This window comes from Eptesicus fuscus, chromosome 11 (assembly GCF_027574615.1).
Source record: "Eptesicus fuscus isolate TK198812 chromosome 11, DD_ASM_mEF_20220401, whole genome shotgun sequence".
Classification (NCBI taxonomy): Eukaryota; Metazoa; Chordata; class Mammalia; order Chiroptera; family Vespertilionidae; genus Eptesicus; species Eptesicus fuscus.
Window position 1 is genome coordinate 58,944,427 of NC_072483.1, and position 14,858 is coordinate 58,959,284.

Here is a 14,858-nt window from a genome sequence, read left to right on the forward strand (position 1 = left end):
ATGTGGGTGGGGCACAGCACCCAGGAACTTTGTGCTTAATCCTGCCCTCCTCTCCCCCTGCTCTACAAGGAGACACTCTTCACAAAACTGAGGCCTAAATCTCTGTCTCCTTCTCTCCCAGCCTTAAAAAAATCTAAAATGCCTCAATAAATAAACCAATACACACACAGAAATTCCTGACATATCTGCACACAGTGGCAGTGAACAAGCAGACATGCCATCACCTGGGCAGAGCATGGCACACTGTCCACCAGGATGTTCCAGGAGACCCTCACTCCCCTCACCCCACTCCATGCCTCCATTCCTGTAGAATTTATCAAGTATTTGGTGCTTCTAATTAAATTCTGCACAAAATAAGGCAATAATTTGGAAAGACCTCTAATTCTTCTCACATTTCATTTTGCTAATTTTTAGTTTAACTCGACTGCAGTTGTAGTAAAAACAAACAGGAACTGACCGGGCAACCTTGACATCTGTACTCAGCTTCGAGTGTGTCGGAGCAGCTGAGAATACAGTGACACTCCAGCAGGGGCAAACCCAGACACACTAGTGTTGGTGCAGGCACTGTTCTTTCCTTGCCTAGTATTTTTGGCATGCCTTTGAAAAAAGGTAAGGTATGTTCTGTAATTGGTGAGGAAGAGACAGGCTCTGGGACAAGAGCCCACGGCACGGGTCTCACTGTTGAGTGTTGTTTCCACAGGTGGACAGTGACACCATATGGAACGAGGTGCACTCATCGGGGGCAGCCCGCCTGGCTGTGGGCTGTGTGGTGGAGCTGGTCTTCAAGGTGGCCACGGGGGAGCTGAAGGTCAGTGAGCACGCAGCAGAGACGGGCTCCTAGCAGGAAACCTGCCTGGACATTTCTGGGGGCGGGGGGGGGGGGGGGAGAAAACAGCCACTGCGACTCCCCCTCTAGACAGGCACAATGAGGCGCAAAGAGGGGACCCTGTTCTGTCAACAGCTGTGAATCAAGAGGAACATTTCCTACATCTGTATAAACATATCACATAGCTGTCCTCCAAGGTATGGGTCCTCAAGCACTATAGTCTTAGGAAGTATTGGAGCATCCCAAAAACTTTTGTGTAAGTTGTGTCATCAGCATGGACCATATTAGAGATGAAGCCGAGAAACTTCAAAAATATTTATAAATATCTGTCTGGCTCAGTAGGTCAGCTGGGTTCTCATAGCTACTTCTGTGTGCTCTCTGCTGTTTTGGTTGAAGTACACGAAGAAAGTCGGTATCACACCGACACGGAATTGTGGAAAGGGCGTATTTTAGTAGCTTTTTGAGGTAATTGTGGATATTCTTTGATGCCGCACCAAAATTCAGCAAGTGGAAGTCTTGAATTTAGTTGCAATGTGGCACCTGAAAATTCATTGGCCTGTCTCACACATTGAATAGATCCCGTGTCTACACGTGACCTGGGTAACAGTGGTCACTTGGAAATATGGGCTCATTGGGTGATGTAGGTCTTCCCAGCCTTGCCCGTCTCCCTGCACAGTCAGCACTCAGGACTGTCTTCTGAGTGCCAGGAGGAGTGGTCATCCAGGTTCCCCGAACGTTGGCTTATTTTCACTTGAACACTCAGATCTTAGCGCTAACAGCTACCACTGAGTGCCACTTTCCCTGAGGTGACAGCTCACTTGGTTTATTTTTGAGGAAGTCCTATTCACTCAGTGTGCACAGCGGTTTTCTGGCAGTGCTTTTGAGGAAAACTGGTGCTCCTGCAGAGAGCAGCCAGGCTCGGGTCAGCAGCAGAATTGCTCACACAGCCTCACGCTTCTCCACGGGATGGGCGTGTGTTCAGGGTCGAGAGTTGATGAAATCGATAAGTTTACTGCTTCATTGAGAACATTCTGCCTTTTCCCCTGCAAATGTGTGGCAAAAATCGCGCTGCATGTGGGTGCCTGAGTTCCTGCTATGACACTTTCAGTGGACCCACCAGTGTATCCACACAGTAGCCAGCACAGTGGGAAAGATTAGAGTCATTATGACAGCTGCCCCTGGAGGGGCACAGGGTCCCCAGGGTCTGTGGTCTGCACTCTGAACACCGCTACACAGGGTCTGTGTGCAGGGAGATGCATCTGCACTACTGAGTGTATAGACTGACCATGCAGCTTCCTGTTGCCGGTGAGACCAAGAGATGCTCATGGAAACTATTTTTATATAGTGTATACATTCTGTACAGTGCACACATTCTATACAGTGTATACATCCTGTGCAGTGTATACAGCAGCTTCAGAGTGTCTTTAAAGTGGATGGTTCTTTAAAGTCTACCTGACCTAGAGGTCCTAACGGAAGGCAGGGGTGTGCAGCTTCCATCAGCTTCTGAGACATTTCTTCCAGGTGCTGTTGGGCTTGTTTTCCATGTGGTCCACTCCCCTGTACACTGAGCTGCAGTGATAATGACAGACCTGCACGTCAAGGCCAAACTGGGACATGACATCTGCCCCACAGCTGAGCCCCTCTATTTCATCTACACCCAGGGACCCCATCAGGTTGCTTCCTGGAGAGTCCTGATCAGAGGTGGACTAAGGGTTCTCTCCATCCCTCCCAGAATCTCACACTGAGCAGTGTCCACCCTGGCCAGCAGGCCGGCAAAGGTAGAAAGTCAGGGACGACTCTCCCTTAGTAACCACAATCGCCTGTAGACTAGCCATCTCAGCAATGCTGCAGTCAGTCCTTTATCCTGTTCCTATCTGTGCCCTGTGTTCCGCATAAATCCACATCCTCGGTGTCCTCTGAGTCTGCTAACCATTCAGTCTGTATGATTTTCTCACTGATGTGAAACCAATCTTTACTCCCTGTTTCCCCCCACATGTCTGGTATTGTGTGTAGAATGGCTTTGCCGTGGTCCGCCCTCCAGGACATCACGCAGAGGAGAGTACACCCATGTAAGTAGACACATGGCCTTGCAAGTGGGGGAGGGGCTGGTGTCTGACTCCTTAAAGGACTGAAGTTGCCACCTGCCAGCTCTCCTGTGATGTGGAATGTGCTTGCATGTCTTCAGCACCAAGTGTCCCCGATCTAGCATGAGTGACTAACCGAGCAGTTCTGGAGTCAAAGGTCGAATTTGCTGATAGGTGTGATGAAAAGGTGAATCGGAGAATGGAAAGGAATGAAGGGAATCCACAGAATTAGTCTAGACAAGTCAGTTGTTAAGTGTGATGCGAAAAATTGGGAGAGAAAACTTACATCGTATAGACGAGTCCATGTGGCCCGTCCTTGTTACTGAGCATTCAGGGTCAAACACTCCACTTGTTTTCAGTATGGCCTCTCAGGTAACTGCTTATGGTATGGTGATGATGAAGCTGAAGTCCCAGAGTTATGACCTCATGGCCCGCTCTCTGGACTTTGTTCCGGGTTCTGGATTCCCCTAGCTGTGCGCCTCTGAGGCGGTGGCCGAGGTGGTGCCTGTGGTGTATGCATTGTCCAATCCATCGTGTTCGTGGAGAGCCAGTGACTGGTGCACACTCACCTGGGGCAAGGTCACAAGGACTGACTCAGCCTCAGGTGTTGTGCAGCATGCCTCTGCTGCCTGCAGGGTGAGGTGCAATCTCATTGGACTAGGAAACCACCCCAGTGAACACGGTGGCTTCCCCTGGCCAGGAGATGCCCTGGTGAGTTAGGAGGAGGTGACGTTGAGGCCGTGCCTTGAAGAATGAGTCATGGTATGTCACCTGGCAGACGGCACTGTCAGGTGCAGCCAGGAAGCGCAGGGTGGGCAACGCCCTCGTAAAGCCGCTAGACCACAGTGGGACCACAGACTAATCCGTGATGCCTAGAGGAGCTCCTGTCATTTCAAATCAGGAGTGAGGGGGTCAGAGCAGAGTTCCAGAAGGAATCATCTTTGTGTAGGAAGAAGGGGGTGGATGTGGGTTGGTGTATTTGCAGCCTCACCTGAAAAGTCACTTGCTGCCCCATGACCCAGAGCACTCACTCCAGGCCACCTGGGAGCAGGGCCTTGTCTCAGTGCTCAGAGTGACTTCTAGATTGAATCTCAGTGTTGGAAATTCTGAGTAGTAAACAAATGGCTACAGTGGGTGACAGAGGGACGTTTTCAGTGCAGTTCCTCCGCTGTGCAACGAGCTGCAGCCGCACGTCCTAGAGGGCGGCTCCCAGACTGCAGCCTGGATTCCAGAAGCAAAACAGCAGGCCACTCGGTTCTATGGGAATTCCATAAAAACAGGTTTAGACTGAGAAGACTTTCATTTTTACTTGGATCACTTTCTTAGCTTTTCTTACTCTCTTGAATAAGACACTGGAATTACAGTCAGTCACTGGGGCGCCTGTATACATCATTGTCATATGTCTTAGAATGTGGAAAGATGGGCAGTGAGCAACTAAAATAGGTCACACGTCTGTGTTCTGTGACCCATGGTGTCTCTTGAGAGGCCAGTAAGAGGGAGATGTTGGTACAAAGTGAAATGGATTTTCTTACAGGGAGCCTGGCCGTCTGCACACAGGAGACTGGTCTGTCTGTCAATCATAAGCATCAAGTAAGGTTCTCAGACTGCTTGATTAGAAACTGTACATTCACCAGACTCTCTTAAACTCTTGGTGGTTCTGTTGTAAGTTGCTAAAAACTGATCTAGCTCTGGGCAGTATGGCTCAATTGGTTGAGCGTCATCCATGCACTAAAAGGTGGCCCTTTTGATTCCTGGGCAGGGCACTTACCCAGGTTGTGGGTTTGCTCCCCAGTAGGGGGTGTGCAGGAGGCAGCTCATGGATATTTACCTTTCTCATCGATTGTTTTTCCCTCTCCCTTCCTCTCTCTCTAAAAAAAAACCTCAAAAAAAACCCCCACCTGATCCAAACCTATATTTTTTTTCTCCGTTTCTCCTGATTCTTACCTGCAGGGGTTTCTGCTACTTCAACTCCGTGGCTGTTGCAGCCAGGCTTCTCCAGCAGAGGCTGAATGTGAGCAAGACGCTCATAGTGGACTGGGTAAGGGGCCTCCCTCCCCAAGGCAGGGCTCGGGGAGCTGTGATTCTCGCAGGAAGACTGTGTCCCGTGTAGAGGGAGAAAGCAGGCATTTCTGCCTCCTTAGACATCTAGATTTGGGGACCTTAGCTTCTGGAAACTATCTCAAAGATTTAGAAAATAAAAACCCAGACCTGTTACGGATCTATTTCACAACTTCCAACAGCTGATCCTGCCAATAATTGGGTTCCCAAAATGCCTAGAAATGTGCCAGTGGTTGAGGGCAACCCTGACAAAGCCTCGCTGGGAAGCAGGTTTAAGAGGAGACGGTGCAGCCTGCACCAGGTGCCTCCGTCTGAGAGCACAGGCCGCACTGTCCCCTGGACCAATGTGTGGCTTCCCTTATTAGAAAGTGCCCTTCCTGCCTCGGCACCAGCACTGGAGACCCAATTTGTGCTGCTTTACATTCCTTCCCCATTTTCCTGTAGGAAGTGCCGCTTCTCACAATCCCAGCGCCCCAAAGGGCAAGCTCTAGTTAAAAACGCTGTGACCTCTGAACTCCACAATCAGGGTTATGGGTTCTGGTACTGGAGGTGGATAGTCAAGGTGTTAACTTAATTCTTTTTTTGAGGGGAGGGGAGTGAAGGGTATTCTCTTTGGTATTTATGATTAATTTTATAAAATTTTAAGGAAAAAAATTAGGTACACCAGGTAGGAGTATGATTTATAATGCAAAGTCCTCTCACTTTGGATAAGAAAAACCAAAACACAACCCAGGATACCTGGCAAGCTCCCAGATGTGAGCGCTGGTCACGGAGATCCAGGGGCACTTAGGTGGCTGAGGCCACGTGATTTATGTGAAAACAGAGTCACTGGCTGCAGTGTGCCTGGCGCCTGTGTCCCTGAGCCCTTAGTTGCTCCTAAGGGAATAACTAGAAATGCTGGGAGGCGACAAGTGCCACGTGATTTATAACAGCTCAGCCGCGTCATCAGCGCAGGTGTGGCTGTAGCCGTCAGCGAAAGATGTTGACCTGCAAGGAACCTTCAGGGAACCTCCCCAAGGCATGTGCTAAGATACTAAGCAGTTCTCTGGTATTCCCAATCACTGACACGCAAGCAGCCCCTCATGTGCACACTGGGTGAAGCAGGCCCCCCGTCTCGGTGGCCTCGTGGTCCTGGCCAAGGAAGTGAGGCCTAGGGCCTGGTGGAAGCCTGGCCACCCAGTGTGATTAGGAGAAGTGGTTTGTCAATTTAGTTTGGGACCTGGGCCCACAGTGCTTTGTGCCTTGTGCACCTGCCACTCAGCCTGCGGGATAGCGCCCCCCCTCCCCTTACCCCAGCGTCAGGCACAGAGCTGACACTTCGCATGTGCTCGAACATCAGCAGCCATGGTCAGAGGGAGGAGGAAGCTGCTCACTTTTCACAGACATAGCCGAGCAAGAAATTAATAAAATGATCTGGAAAATTGTGGCCTTCAGACAGGGTTGAAACACCAGCCTTTTGTTGCCAAAGCCTGCAGTCTACTCTGGTGCTAGGAATTCAGGCATAGTCCTGGGACCCTTCCTTCTAGTCCCTGGGGCCCTCTGACCGACTCCCAGGCAGGGGGCTGGCATTCCTATGAAGTTAGTGGCCTGGCTGTGCTGCTGGGGGACTGAGCCTGGGAGATGTCCTCGCATGGCCCAGCACTGAGTCCGCTCTCCCTGTTCTCAGGATGTGCACCATGGAAACGGGACCCAGCAGGCCTTCTACAGCGACCCCAATGTTCTCTACATCTCACTGCACCGCTACGACGATGGCAACTTCTTCCCAGGCAGCGGGGCGCCTGACGAGGTACTCAGGGCCTCCTGTAAGTGTGCAGGACTTTGGGAGGAGTTCAAGGCAGGGCTACCCTGGAGACAGAGTGGACATCTGCACAGCAGAAGCAAGGGAAACCCCAGAAGGTGACTTGAGGCAGGCATTGGCCTGAATTCCATCCCGTGTGTGTACAGCAGCCTGATTTTTGTCTGATTTGTAAGTGAAGGCCTGGAGACCGTTTCCCATCCCAATCTAGGCTGACAGAGGTGTTCCTGAGCGGGGAGCAGGGTGCCCTTCTTCCTCTAGGAATAGCTGCTGTGCAGGCCGTGCTCTTGTCCAGTCCCTCGGGCAGGCTGACTGTGCTCTGCTTTCACCTGTGGTGCCACACAGTGGGTCCCAGAACAACAGGCTCAGAGCCTTCATGACACCCTCAGCCCAGCCAAGCCTGTGGAAGCCCCAGCAGTGGGGAATCGCACCCAAGCAAACAAGTGCTCCACCTCCGGATCTTATTTCCCGGAAGGAAGTTGAAAGGGCAGCCTCGTCTGCAGGCATTTCCTAGTGGCCCTCTGCTGGCCTGTATCTGTCACTCAGCACAGAGCTGCAGTTCATCCAGGGCCCAGGGAAAGGGTGGCTCCCACTGCACCCACAGGTCAGGTGGGCGGGGCGAGAGCCCCAGATTCTGTGAAAACATGCCGTCATCAGAGTCAGCATGTCAAGGGTTGTAGGGGCCAGTGACAGCTCATGAGGATCACAGCCACAGTTCTGCTGTGGGACCACCGGGGCTGTCTGTCAAGGGTCTGACACGTGTTTCCTTCTCACAGGTGGGCACAGGGCCGGGCGTGGGCTTCAACGTCAACATGGCTTTCACTGGTGGCCTTGACCCCCCCATGGGAGATGCAGAGTACTTGGCAGCCTTCAGGTAACTGTCCTGGCTTCCTGTCCACGGGCATTTAGGGGCCTCGAGGAACTCCACCCCCATGTCTCAGTTCTGTTGATTTTGACCCTCACTTTCCTTCATAAGCACCCAGACCCCTCTCAGGAGGACCCTCCAGCATCCCCAGGGTGCACCTTGCAGAGACAGACGTTTCTATCCTGCATGTGGAGGGGCGATGCTCTGAGGCCCTAGGGCGCGGTCTCAGTTCCTCCTATAACCTGAAGGTGGAATCTTTGAGGCTGTCTTCTGACCTTTGTCTGCAAAGCTCCAGGCTGTGCACTTGGGGTCCCAATGGTTCAGTGAAGAGGTCAGGAGGTGCTGTATTAACGAAAAGTGGGTGCCCAAATCTGGAAGGCTGTGGTCTCCTGACTTAGCTTCCAGAAACCTCTGTGAGAAGACAGGAAACAGAAAAGATCTTCCTCCTTTATTGATAAACTAGAGGGCCTCCCCATTCATGCACTTGCTTAGTGTTATTCTGGGCCCTAGAATTGAGCCTCAGTGTTTGCTTTTGTCGTCAAGTGGTGATTTCTGCTTTGATCTGGGCCAGACTGAAGTAATTCCTATAGCGCAGGTGGCCTCTGTTGACTTTAAAATGGCAGATTGGGTAGCTCAGGGTGGGGCAGGGCCCTTGAGAGGAGGAGAGCTTTGTTCAATGGTGACATCTGACCATCTCAGAAAACCCAGGAGTTAGTGCCCCGGGGCATCTCCAGTGACTTTCCGCCTCCTTCTCTGGAGGCTGAGATCCATTAAGGACTGTCTTGCGAAAGCTTTGCTGAGGATTCTGCCTCGCGTCCCAGTGAGACCTGCGTGGGTCACAGGAACCTTCACAGCATCTGCTCACTCACCTCAGAACGGGGTCCGAGTCCCCAATGCCAGCATGCGTGTGGGGGGCTGCAATGGAGAGGCCTTCCGTCAGCCGCTCCAACAACGGAATTGGTCTGTGAAAAGGAGCCAGTTACCTCTTAGAAGACCTACCCTGATTCGCACTGAATTACTTTTTCTCCTGGCCTCATTGGTCTAATTTTGATGTTTCTTACTCCATCAAATATCTTGGAATTTTTATAATTACCCTGCCTAATTTAAGAGAGAAGGAAGCCCCAAAACATCTGACAATTCTCTCATGTGCACAGTTAAATATCAGCTTCATGAAATCTGAACCCGTGTGGCTTCCCCACCTGGGAGGTCGCTGCATGTGCATGGAACAGCCACTCGGCATCACTCCCCTCCTGCCTCAGAACTGGCCCTCTCAGGGGTTCCTTTGGAAGTAGGTGTCCAGATGCCACCATGAGGGGTGTAAACAGTGCCCAAGTGAATGTTGGTGCCACCCAGGGGACCAAGGCACAACACAGCCCAAACCTGGTGTAGGCAGAGAAGGTAAAACTTTATTTAAACTGAGGCTTGAAGTGATAAAAACTGGGTAGTTCTCTCTTCTTTCAGACATTTTTCAGGCCAGTTTTGACTGGATTGCCCCTTGCAGCTTGTCTGTGCCCTGTGCACTCTGATCCTAGGCGGACGAGTCGGCACCTCCTCCGGCATTTCATTGGTGGTGGGCAGCCAGGCGGCCCTGGAAGCTGTCCCCCACCCCGGGCCAGCCTTTAAGATGAACCTTTCCCTCGGAGTTGCTGTCGACATTCTGTTTTAATCTCCTGCCAAGTGTGTACATGATGATACCTTATCAAATGAGCTTTTTAAAGCTTAAATAACTTCTTTGAAAAGGAAAATTGTTTCGTTTTTTTTATTTTTTATTGATTTTAATGTAAAATAGCACTTTGAAGTTTACAATTTATGGTTCCCTGGGCATTGATCGAAGGGGGAAGAGGGTCAGGATCCGTTTTCCCCTTTCTTCTGTGCTGCTCCCTTTGGGGCCCTGCGGACAGTGCGTGCCTCAGACGGAGCACCGTGTTCCTCAGACCCTGCCTGCCACATTGCATTTCAGGAGATCAAGCCTGCGATGAGGAGGAGATAAGAAAACTGCCCCTAATGAAATCCAGGAGCAGCGGCGCTTTCTCCTGGGGCGGGAGGCTTGTAGGAGAAAAGGGGGCCTAATTCAAACCAGTGGAGTGAAGCTTTGAAGTTGGCTGAGGAGCTGAGGGCTTGGGCTGGAGGAGATAATGGTGCACTTTCCTTAACCCCTCGCTTACCTGCATCTGGCAGCCCAGCAGGTCCACCTATCAGCAGTGAGGAAGTGAAATCCTGATTGTCCGTACTCTGACGTCGTGATTTGGATTTCATTGTGACATAGTGTCTGAGAGGTGTCAGGGGACCTGCACATCCCAAAGTGGTAACTGCAGTGACCCAGTGGTTGAACAGCCAGGCAGGTTCACGTCGCCTTCCCTAGCCTTTCAGGCATGGCATCAGGTTGAGGCACTTCTGACTTTTGTTACGTCCTTAAGGTGTGTTTTGCTTCTTTCTAACTTTTCTGTTGAAATGTCCATGACATTCCGTGTTCTCTCCATGTCTCTTCAACATGTCTCTAAATTTTACCTGAGGACATTCTGCGGTGATTTTAGAAGCAAAAGATGTAAGCTAGAAACTCAGAATTGGGCAGTCTCGTGTTCAACTGCCCTGCCCTGGGCGGCGGGGATAGAACAGGTGACCCATTCAGTGCCTGCCCCCTCAGGTGACGCAGACGGGGACCACAGGGCTGCAGCAGGTGCATGTACCCGTGCCCACTTACAAGTCCTGCAGGAGTGAGCTGGCACGGGTGTCGGGGAATGGGGCTTTCCCACAGTACCCAGTCAAGGCTGTGTGGCTGCATCCAGGGAGCTGGACCATGACTCTGACAGTGAGTGTCCAGGGCTCTGGCCAGGTGACTAAGGTGATGTGTTCTGCATGTTTGACGGCTATCTCGTGGCAGTTTGGTGACAGAGTTGGTTCCAGGATGGGTGGACTGCACTACATCCCATGGACAAGCCCAGGGAAGCATGGCAACCCTGGCCAGAATGGGGTACAGGGTGAGAAGGGCCATCTCAGAAAATGTTGGGTGATCAGATAGAACTGAGGGGGGACGGGGGCTCAAGTGCTGGTGGACGAGGGTGAGGATAGTGGGCAGAGAACCAGGAGGAACAGGTCTGGGCTGGGCCGAAGGACAGCACAGCAGGGTCAGTGGAGGACGGCGTAGTGGGGTCAATGGTGTTTTAGCAGATTACCAGGAAACAGCTAGAAAGTGTCCCTCTATTTGGCAGTTGGGAGGAGGCCACTGGTGACTCAGGGAAGACAGTCGGTAGAGGTTAAGACAGAATGTGCAGGAGTGAATGGGAGGTGGGGACAAGTGACAGCAAACACACTGCTCTTCTGAGCACCTGGGGGAGGAGAGTGCCCAGTGGGGAAGCTGGAGCCCTGCCCAGAGTGAGGCAGAGGCCAAGGTCAGCTTCAAGCAGCAAAAGGGCCCTGGCAGTGGAGGTGGCCTTGAGGACAATGGCAGTGAGGCTGTGGGAACCATGAGGGAAGGATGCTGCATGGGTCCGAGGCCTCCTGTGGTGGTGACTGGTGGGGTATGGAGAAGCCTGCCAAGCAAGACATGGCAAGAGAGGCAGGGAGGGGAAGAGTGAGAATGGGTTAGAGTCAAGAGGCCCAGGGGCCCAGGAAAGCATCCCTCCAACCCCCAGCAGGCTACAGGAGAGAGAGGGGCGTGTGCCCACTTCACCAGGATGACCTCTGGGAGGTGAGGAGGCTGGGAGCAAACGGGCCCCCAGTCCCAGAGCCTGAGGGAGGGGGACTGCGGGTGCAGGAGTGGAGGGAGGAGACTGGTCTTCTCAGTGTGGGGGGAGCTCAGACCAGCCTCAGGGTCTAGCTGTGTCCTAGCTGTCTGTGCACCTTCTCTGGCCACCATGCCTGTGGGTAAACAGGAGCAGGGCAGGGCTGTGGGCATCACCGCTGGTGGCAGCCAGGCCAGAGCAGATGGGTTCCCATAATTTCTATTTGTTCTGATTCTAACTCTCAGCAGAGTTCAAATATTTGATGAACAGTTGCTCCAGCCACTGGCCCAGTGGCTCTAGTGCAAACATGGTTTTTGTGGCTCTCTCAAAAGATGGGACCCAAAGCACCAAAGTCACAGCATATAATAAACTAGAGGCCCAGTGCACGAATTCATGCACGGGTGGGGTCCCTTGGCCTGGCTGGCGATCGGGGCCAGCCAGCTGGGGGGAGGGATGGCAGGAGGTTGGCCGGATGTGGGAGGTTGGCTGTGGGGGTGCACTGACCACCAGGGGGCAGCTCCTGCATTGAGCGTCTTTCCCCTGGTGGTCAGTGCACGTCACAGCGACTGATCAACCGGTCATAATGGTCACTTAGGCTTTTATATATATAGATAGAATTTTCAATCATCACAATGCTGATTGTTGAAATGGTGCCATCAAGTGTGGAGGGCAACCACCTCCTGTAAGATGGGGGTAGGGGTGGGCGTAGGGAGGGGCGTCTGTCGATTTGGCAACTGCTGCTCCTGGTCAGGCCACTCCAGCACACAGGAACGTCCCAGCTGCAGACACGTATCACACATCTACAGGAAGCACATGCTACAGAAGGAAGACTGAGGAGAGCAAATAGCACTGGCAACCCAAGCTTCCAGGCACCTCAAGAGAGGAGGCGTCCACAGGCCCATCTGTGTGGATGATGTTTCAGGGCACCTGGAGGAACAGATCAGCTAGGGCACAGGGGTGGTGTCGTGGCCGGATTGTTAACACAACCCCGTGCCTGCTCAGGAGCATGTGCTTTGTGTAACAGACACCCCTTTGCGTTCACAGAATCTGTGAACTTTGGTTACCACATCCCCATAGATACAATGAAACATGTTAAAATCTGGAACTGGTGCCAGGCATTGAATAGCATCACCATGGTTGTAATGACGGGTGTGGAGCAGGGGTTGGCAGAGTGGGGCCCTCGTGCCAAATCTACCACGTGTTTTAAGTAAAGTTTTACTGGGGCACAGTCATGCTAGTGTGTTCACATGGTGTGTGTGCAGCTCACTCATGGCCATGTGGCCTGCAGACTGAAAGCTAGCCAAGCCCATCCAGATCCTGTGTTTTGTTCCTTGGGCCTGATGGATGGTGCCCGAGGCGCACACCCTGAGGCTGTGCAGAGGTGCTTCCCGGGGAAGTTTATGAACTGCGCTTGGCCTTGGAAAAGGGAATGCAGTGAACTGTTCAAAACCCAGCCTGGTCCGTCTGCTGTGACTCCAGTGTGAGGTTCCAGAAGCAAGTTTCTCAGCTGCCAGTGCCTGTTTTTATGGCAGGCACTCAGTCCCAACTGGAGCAGATGAAAGCCACATGGCACAGCCCACACTCTCCTCAGGAAGCGCTGGCTCGGGGTCCTTCAGCACTGGGTGGTGCATGTTCTTGGAGTAGGGCCGGGTGCTCTGCAGCATGGGTCCTGCAGGACCAGGTGGCTTTTCAATGGGATCGCAATCCAGGGTAGTTCTGGAGTAGAGGAACATTTAATTTTGAGCATGTTTGTGTCCTTGGACAAAGTTGGTACTTTATGGAGTTGACTTTGCTGACTTAAATGGCAACTTCATTCTGTAATAAAAGTCCTTGGCCATGGTGTCCCTGGGCTCTGTCCTGGGGAAGGACCATGTGCCATGCCCGGTGCCTGTGACTTCCTCCCCCCGAGGGCCTCTGAAGCCCCAAGTGAAGGGAACCGGGACTCAGAGATGAATCGCTGGGCGAGCTGCAGGAGCACCGAGCAGCCTTTGGTGCAGCAGAAACTGTTTGAGCTGCTCTGAGAAACAGACTGAGGAATTGTGAACGCTGGACTTCTCCAGTGGGGCTCGGCAACGCGTCGGCAGAGGCTCCCAGTGCATTTAGATCATCATGTCCTCCTCTGCCCACTTTAAGATCATGGGCCCCAAGCACCTGTGATTCTGCCCACCTCATCTACAGAGGAAGGAAGGAGAGTCTGAGAAACAAGCTTAAATGGCAGATACCACTGCTGAGCTCCAAATTTATAGTTCTTCAATTAAAATACAAAGCACATGTTTTAGGGACACACTGGCCTAATTACACTGCAGGCTCCCAGGTGGTGGTTTTGTGTTTAGTTTTTTTTTCTGTATTCAAGTAAACCTTTTTCCTTGTTTCCCTCATATAACTTAATCCCAACCCTCTCAGTGAGTGTATTTTTAACTATCAATTCTCTTTAATGTGACCATCAGTTTTCCCTTTAAAAATCTCAAGTGTAGAATTTCTTTTTAACTAACCCGATGCAGCACCGTTGCAAGTGTGTGTATGGTCATTTGTTGCTAACATGGCCCTCAGGGTGAGTAGACGGAGGTAGGAGGGCTCCCTCGGGGCCAGGGCTGCTGAAGGGCTCTCCCACCTCCTCAGCCACACGGCCCTGTGTCCCTGGTGCTGGGGGCATGGCTGTGCCCATCTTGAATCAGAGCCAGTGTGAGGTGAGCAGAGCCGTCCACACCTTTGGGGAAGACCCTTAGCAGCCCTGGCAGCTGGCTCCACCTCCCCCTGTTGGTGCGGCTGGTGTTGGGGGTTACAGACCACCTCCATGGCCTGCAGATAAGCCTCCTACAAAACCAGTGCGCAGCTGCTCTAAGCATTCGTAAGGGCCTTGTTGGTTTGGACCTTGTAGGTACTGTGAAGTCTAACTATCAGCTGTCAGATTCCAGCTTCCATAGGAGCCCTCAGCCCACTAACCTTGAGGGAGCTGTGGCAGGTACGTTCAGTGACCAAGCAGCCCTCCCCATCTGTGTCCCCGCTGCCTCAATGTCGCCTTCTCCTGCCCTTTGCAGAATGGTGGTCATGCCAATCGCAAACGAGTTTGCCCCGGATGTGGTGCTGGTGTCAGCAGGCTTCGACGCCGTGGAGGGCCACCCCACACCTCTGGGCGGCTACAACCTCTCTGCCAAATGTAAGTCGGGTTTTCAGGAGCTTAACGGGACGTGCTGTCTCTGTGGCCAGCTGTGCTGTGTCTCACATCTCCCCTTCAGTGACATTTCCAGAGACGTGACAGTGTGGGCAGCCCCAGAAAACCAATGGGGGCAGCAGGATGGTGTGGTCCAGGAGGCCGCAGGCCCTCCCCCCTGGAGGTCCTCCAACCCACAGTGCTGACCTGGGGGGCTCGTGCTCAGCTGGGCGCATGCAGGCCACTCTAGGGGCTGGGTCTCCAGTCCGACTGAGAGCTGGTGTGGTCGCTCACATTGAGGGCAGGAACAGACCCTAACGCCTGTGAAGGGGGTAGCTGAGAGCAGGTTCAGTTCAG

At 52.6% G+C, this 14,858-nt stretch overlaps 1 protein-coding gene across 1 annotated transcript in view; it reads left to right on the forward strand.

Moving 5' to 3' along the window:
- The window catches only part of HDAC4 (histone deacetylase 4), a 230,705-nt gene that overhangs the window by 201,796 nt on the left and 14,051 nt on the right, over positions 1–14,858 (forward strand). The window contains exons 18-23 of the mRNA XM_054723477.1: positions 701–808; positions 2,840–2,895; positions 4,861–4,948; positions 6,635–6,754; positions 7,540–7,637; positions 14,389–14,507. Coding sequence (XP_054579452.1) covers positions 701–808; positions 2,840–2,895; positions 4,861–4,948; positions 6,635–6,754; positions 7,540–7,637; positions 14,389–14,507 — 589 coding nt within the window. The remainder of the gene's footprint in view (positions 1–700; positions 809–2,839; positions 2,896–4,860; positions 4,949–6,634; positions 6,755–7,539; positions 7,638–14,388; positions 14,508–14,858) is intronic.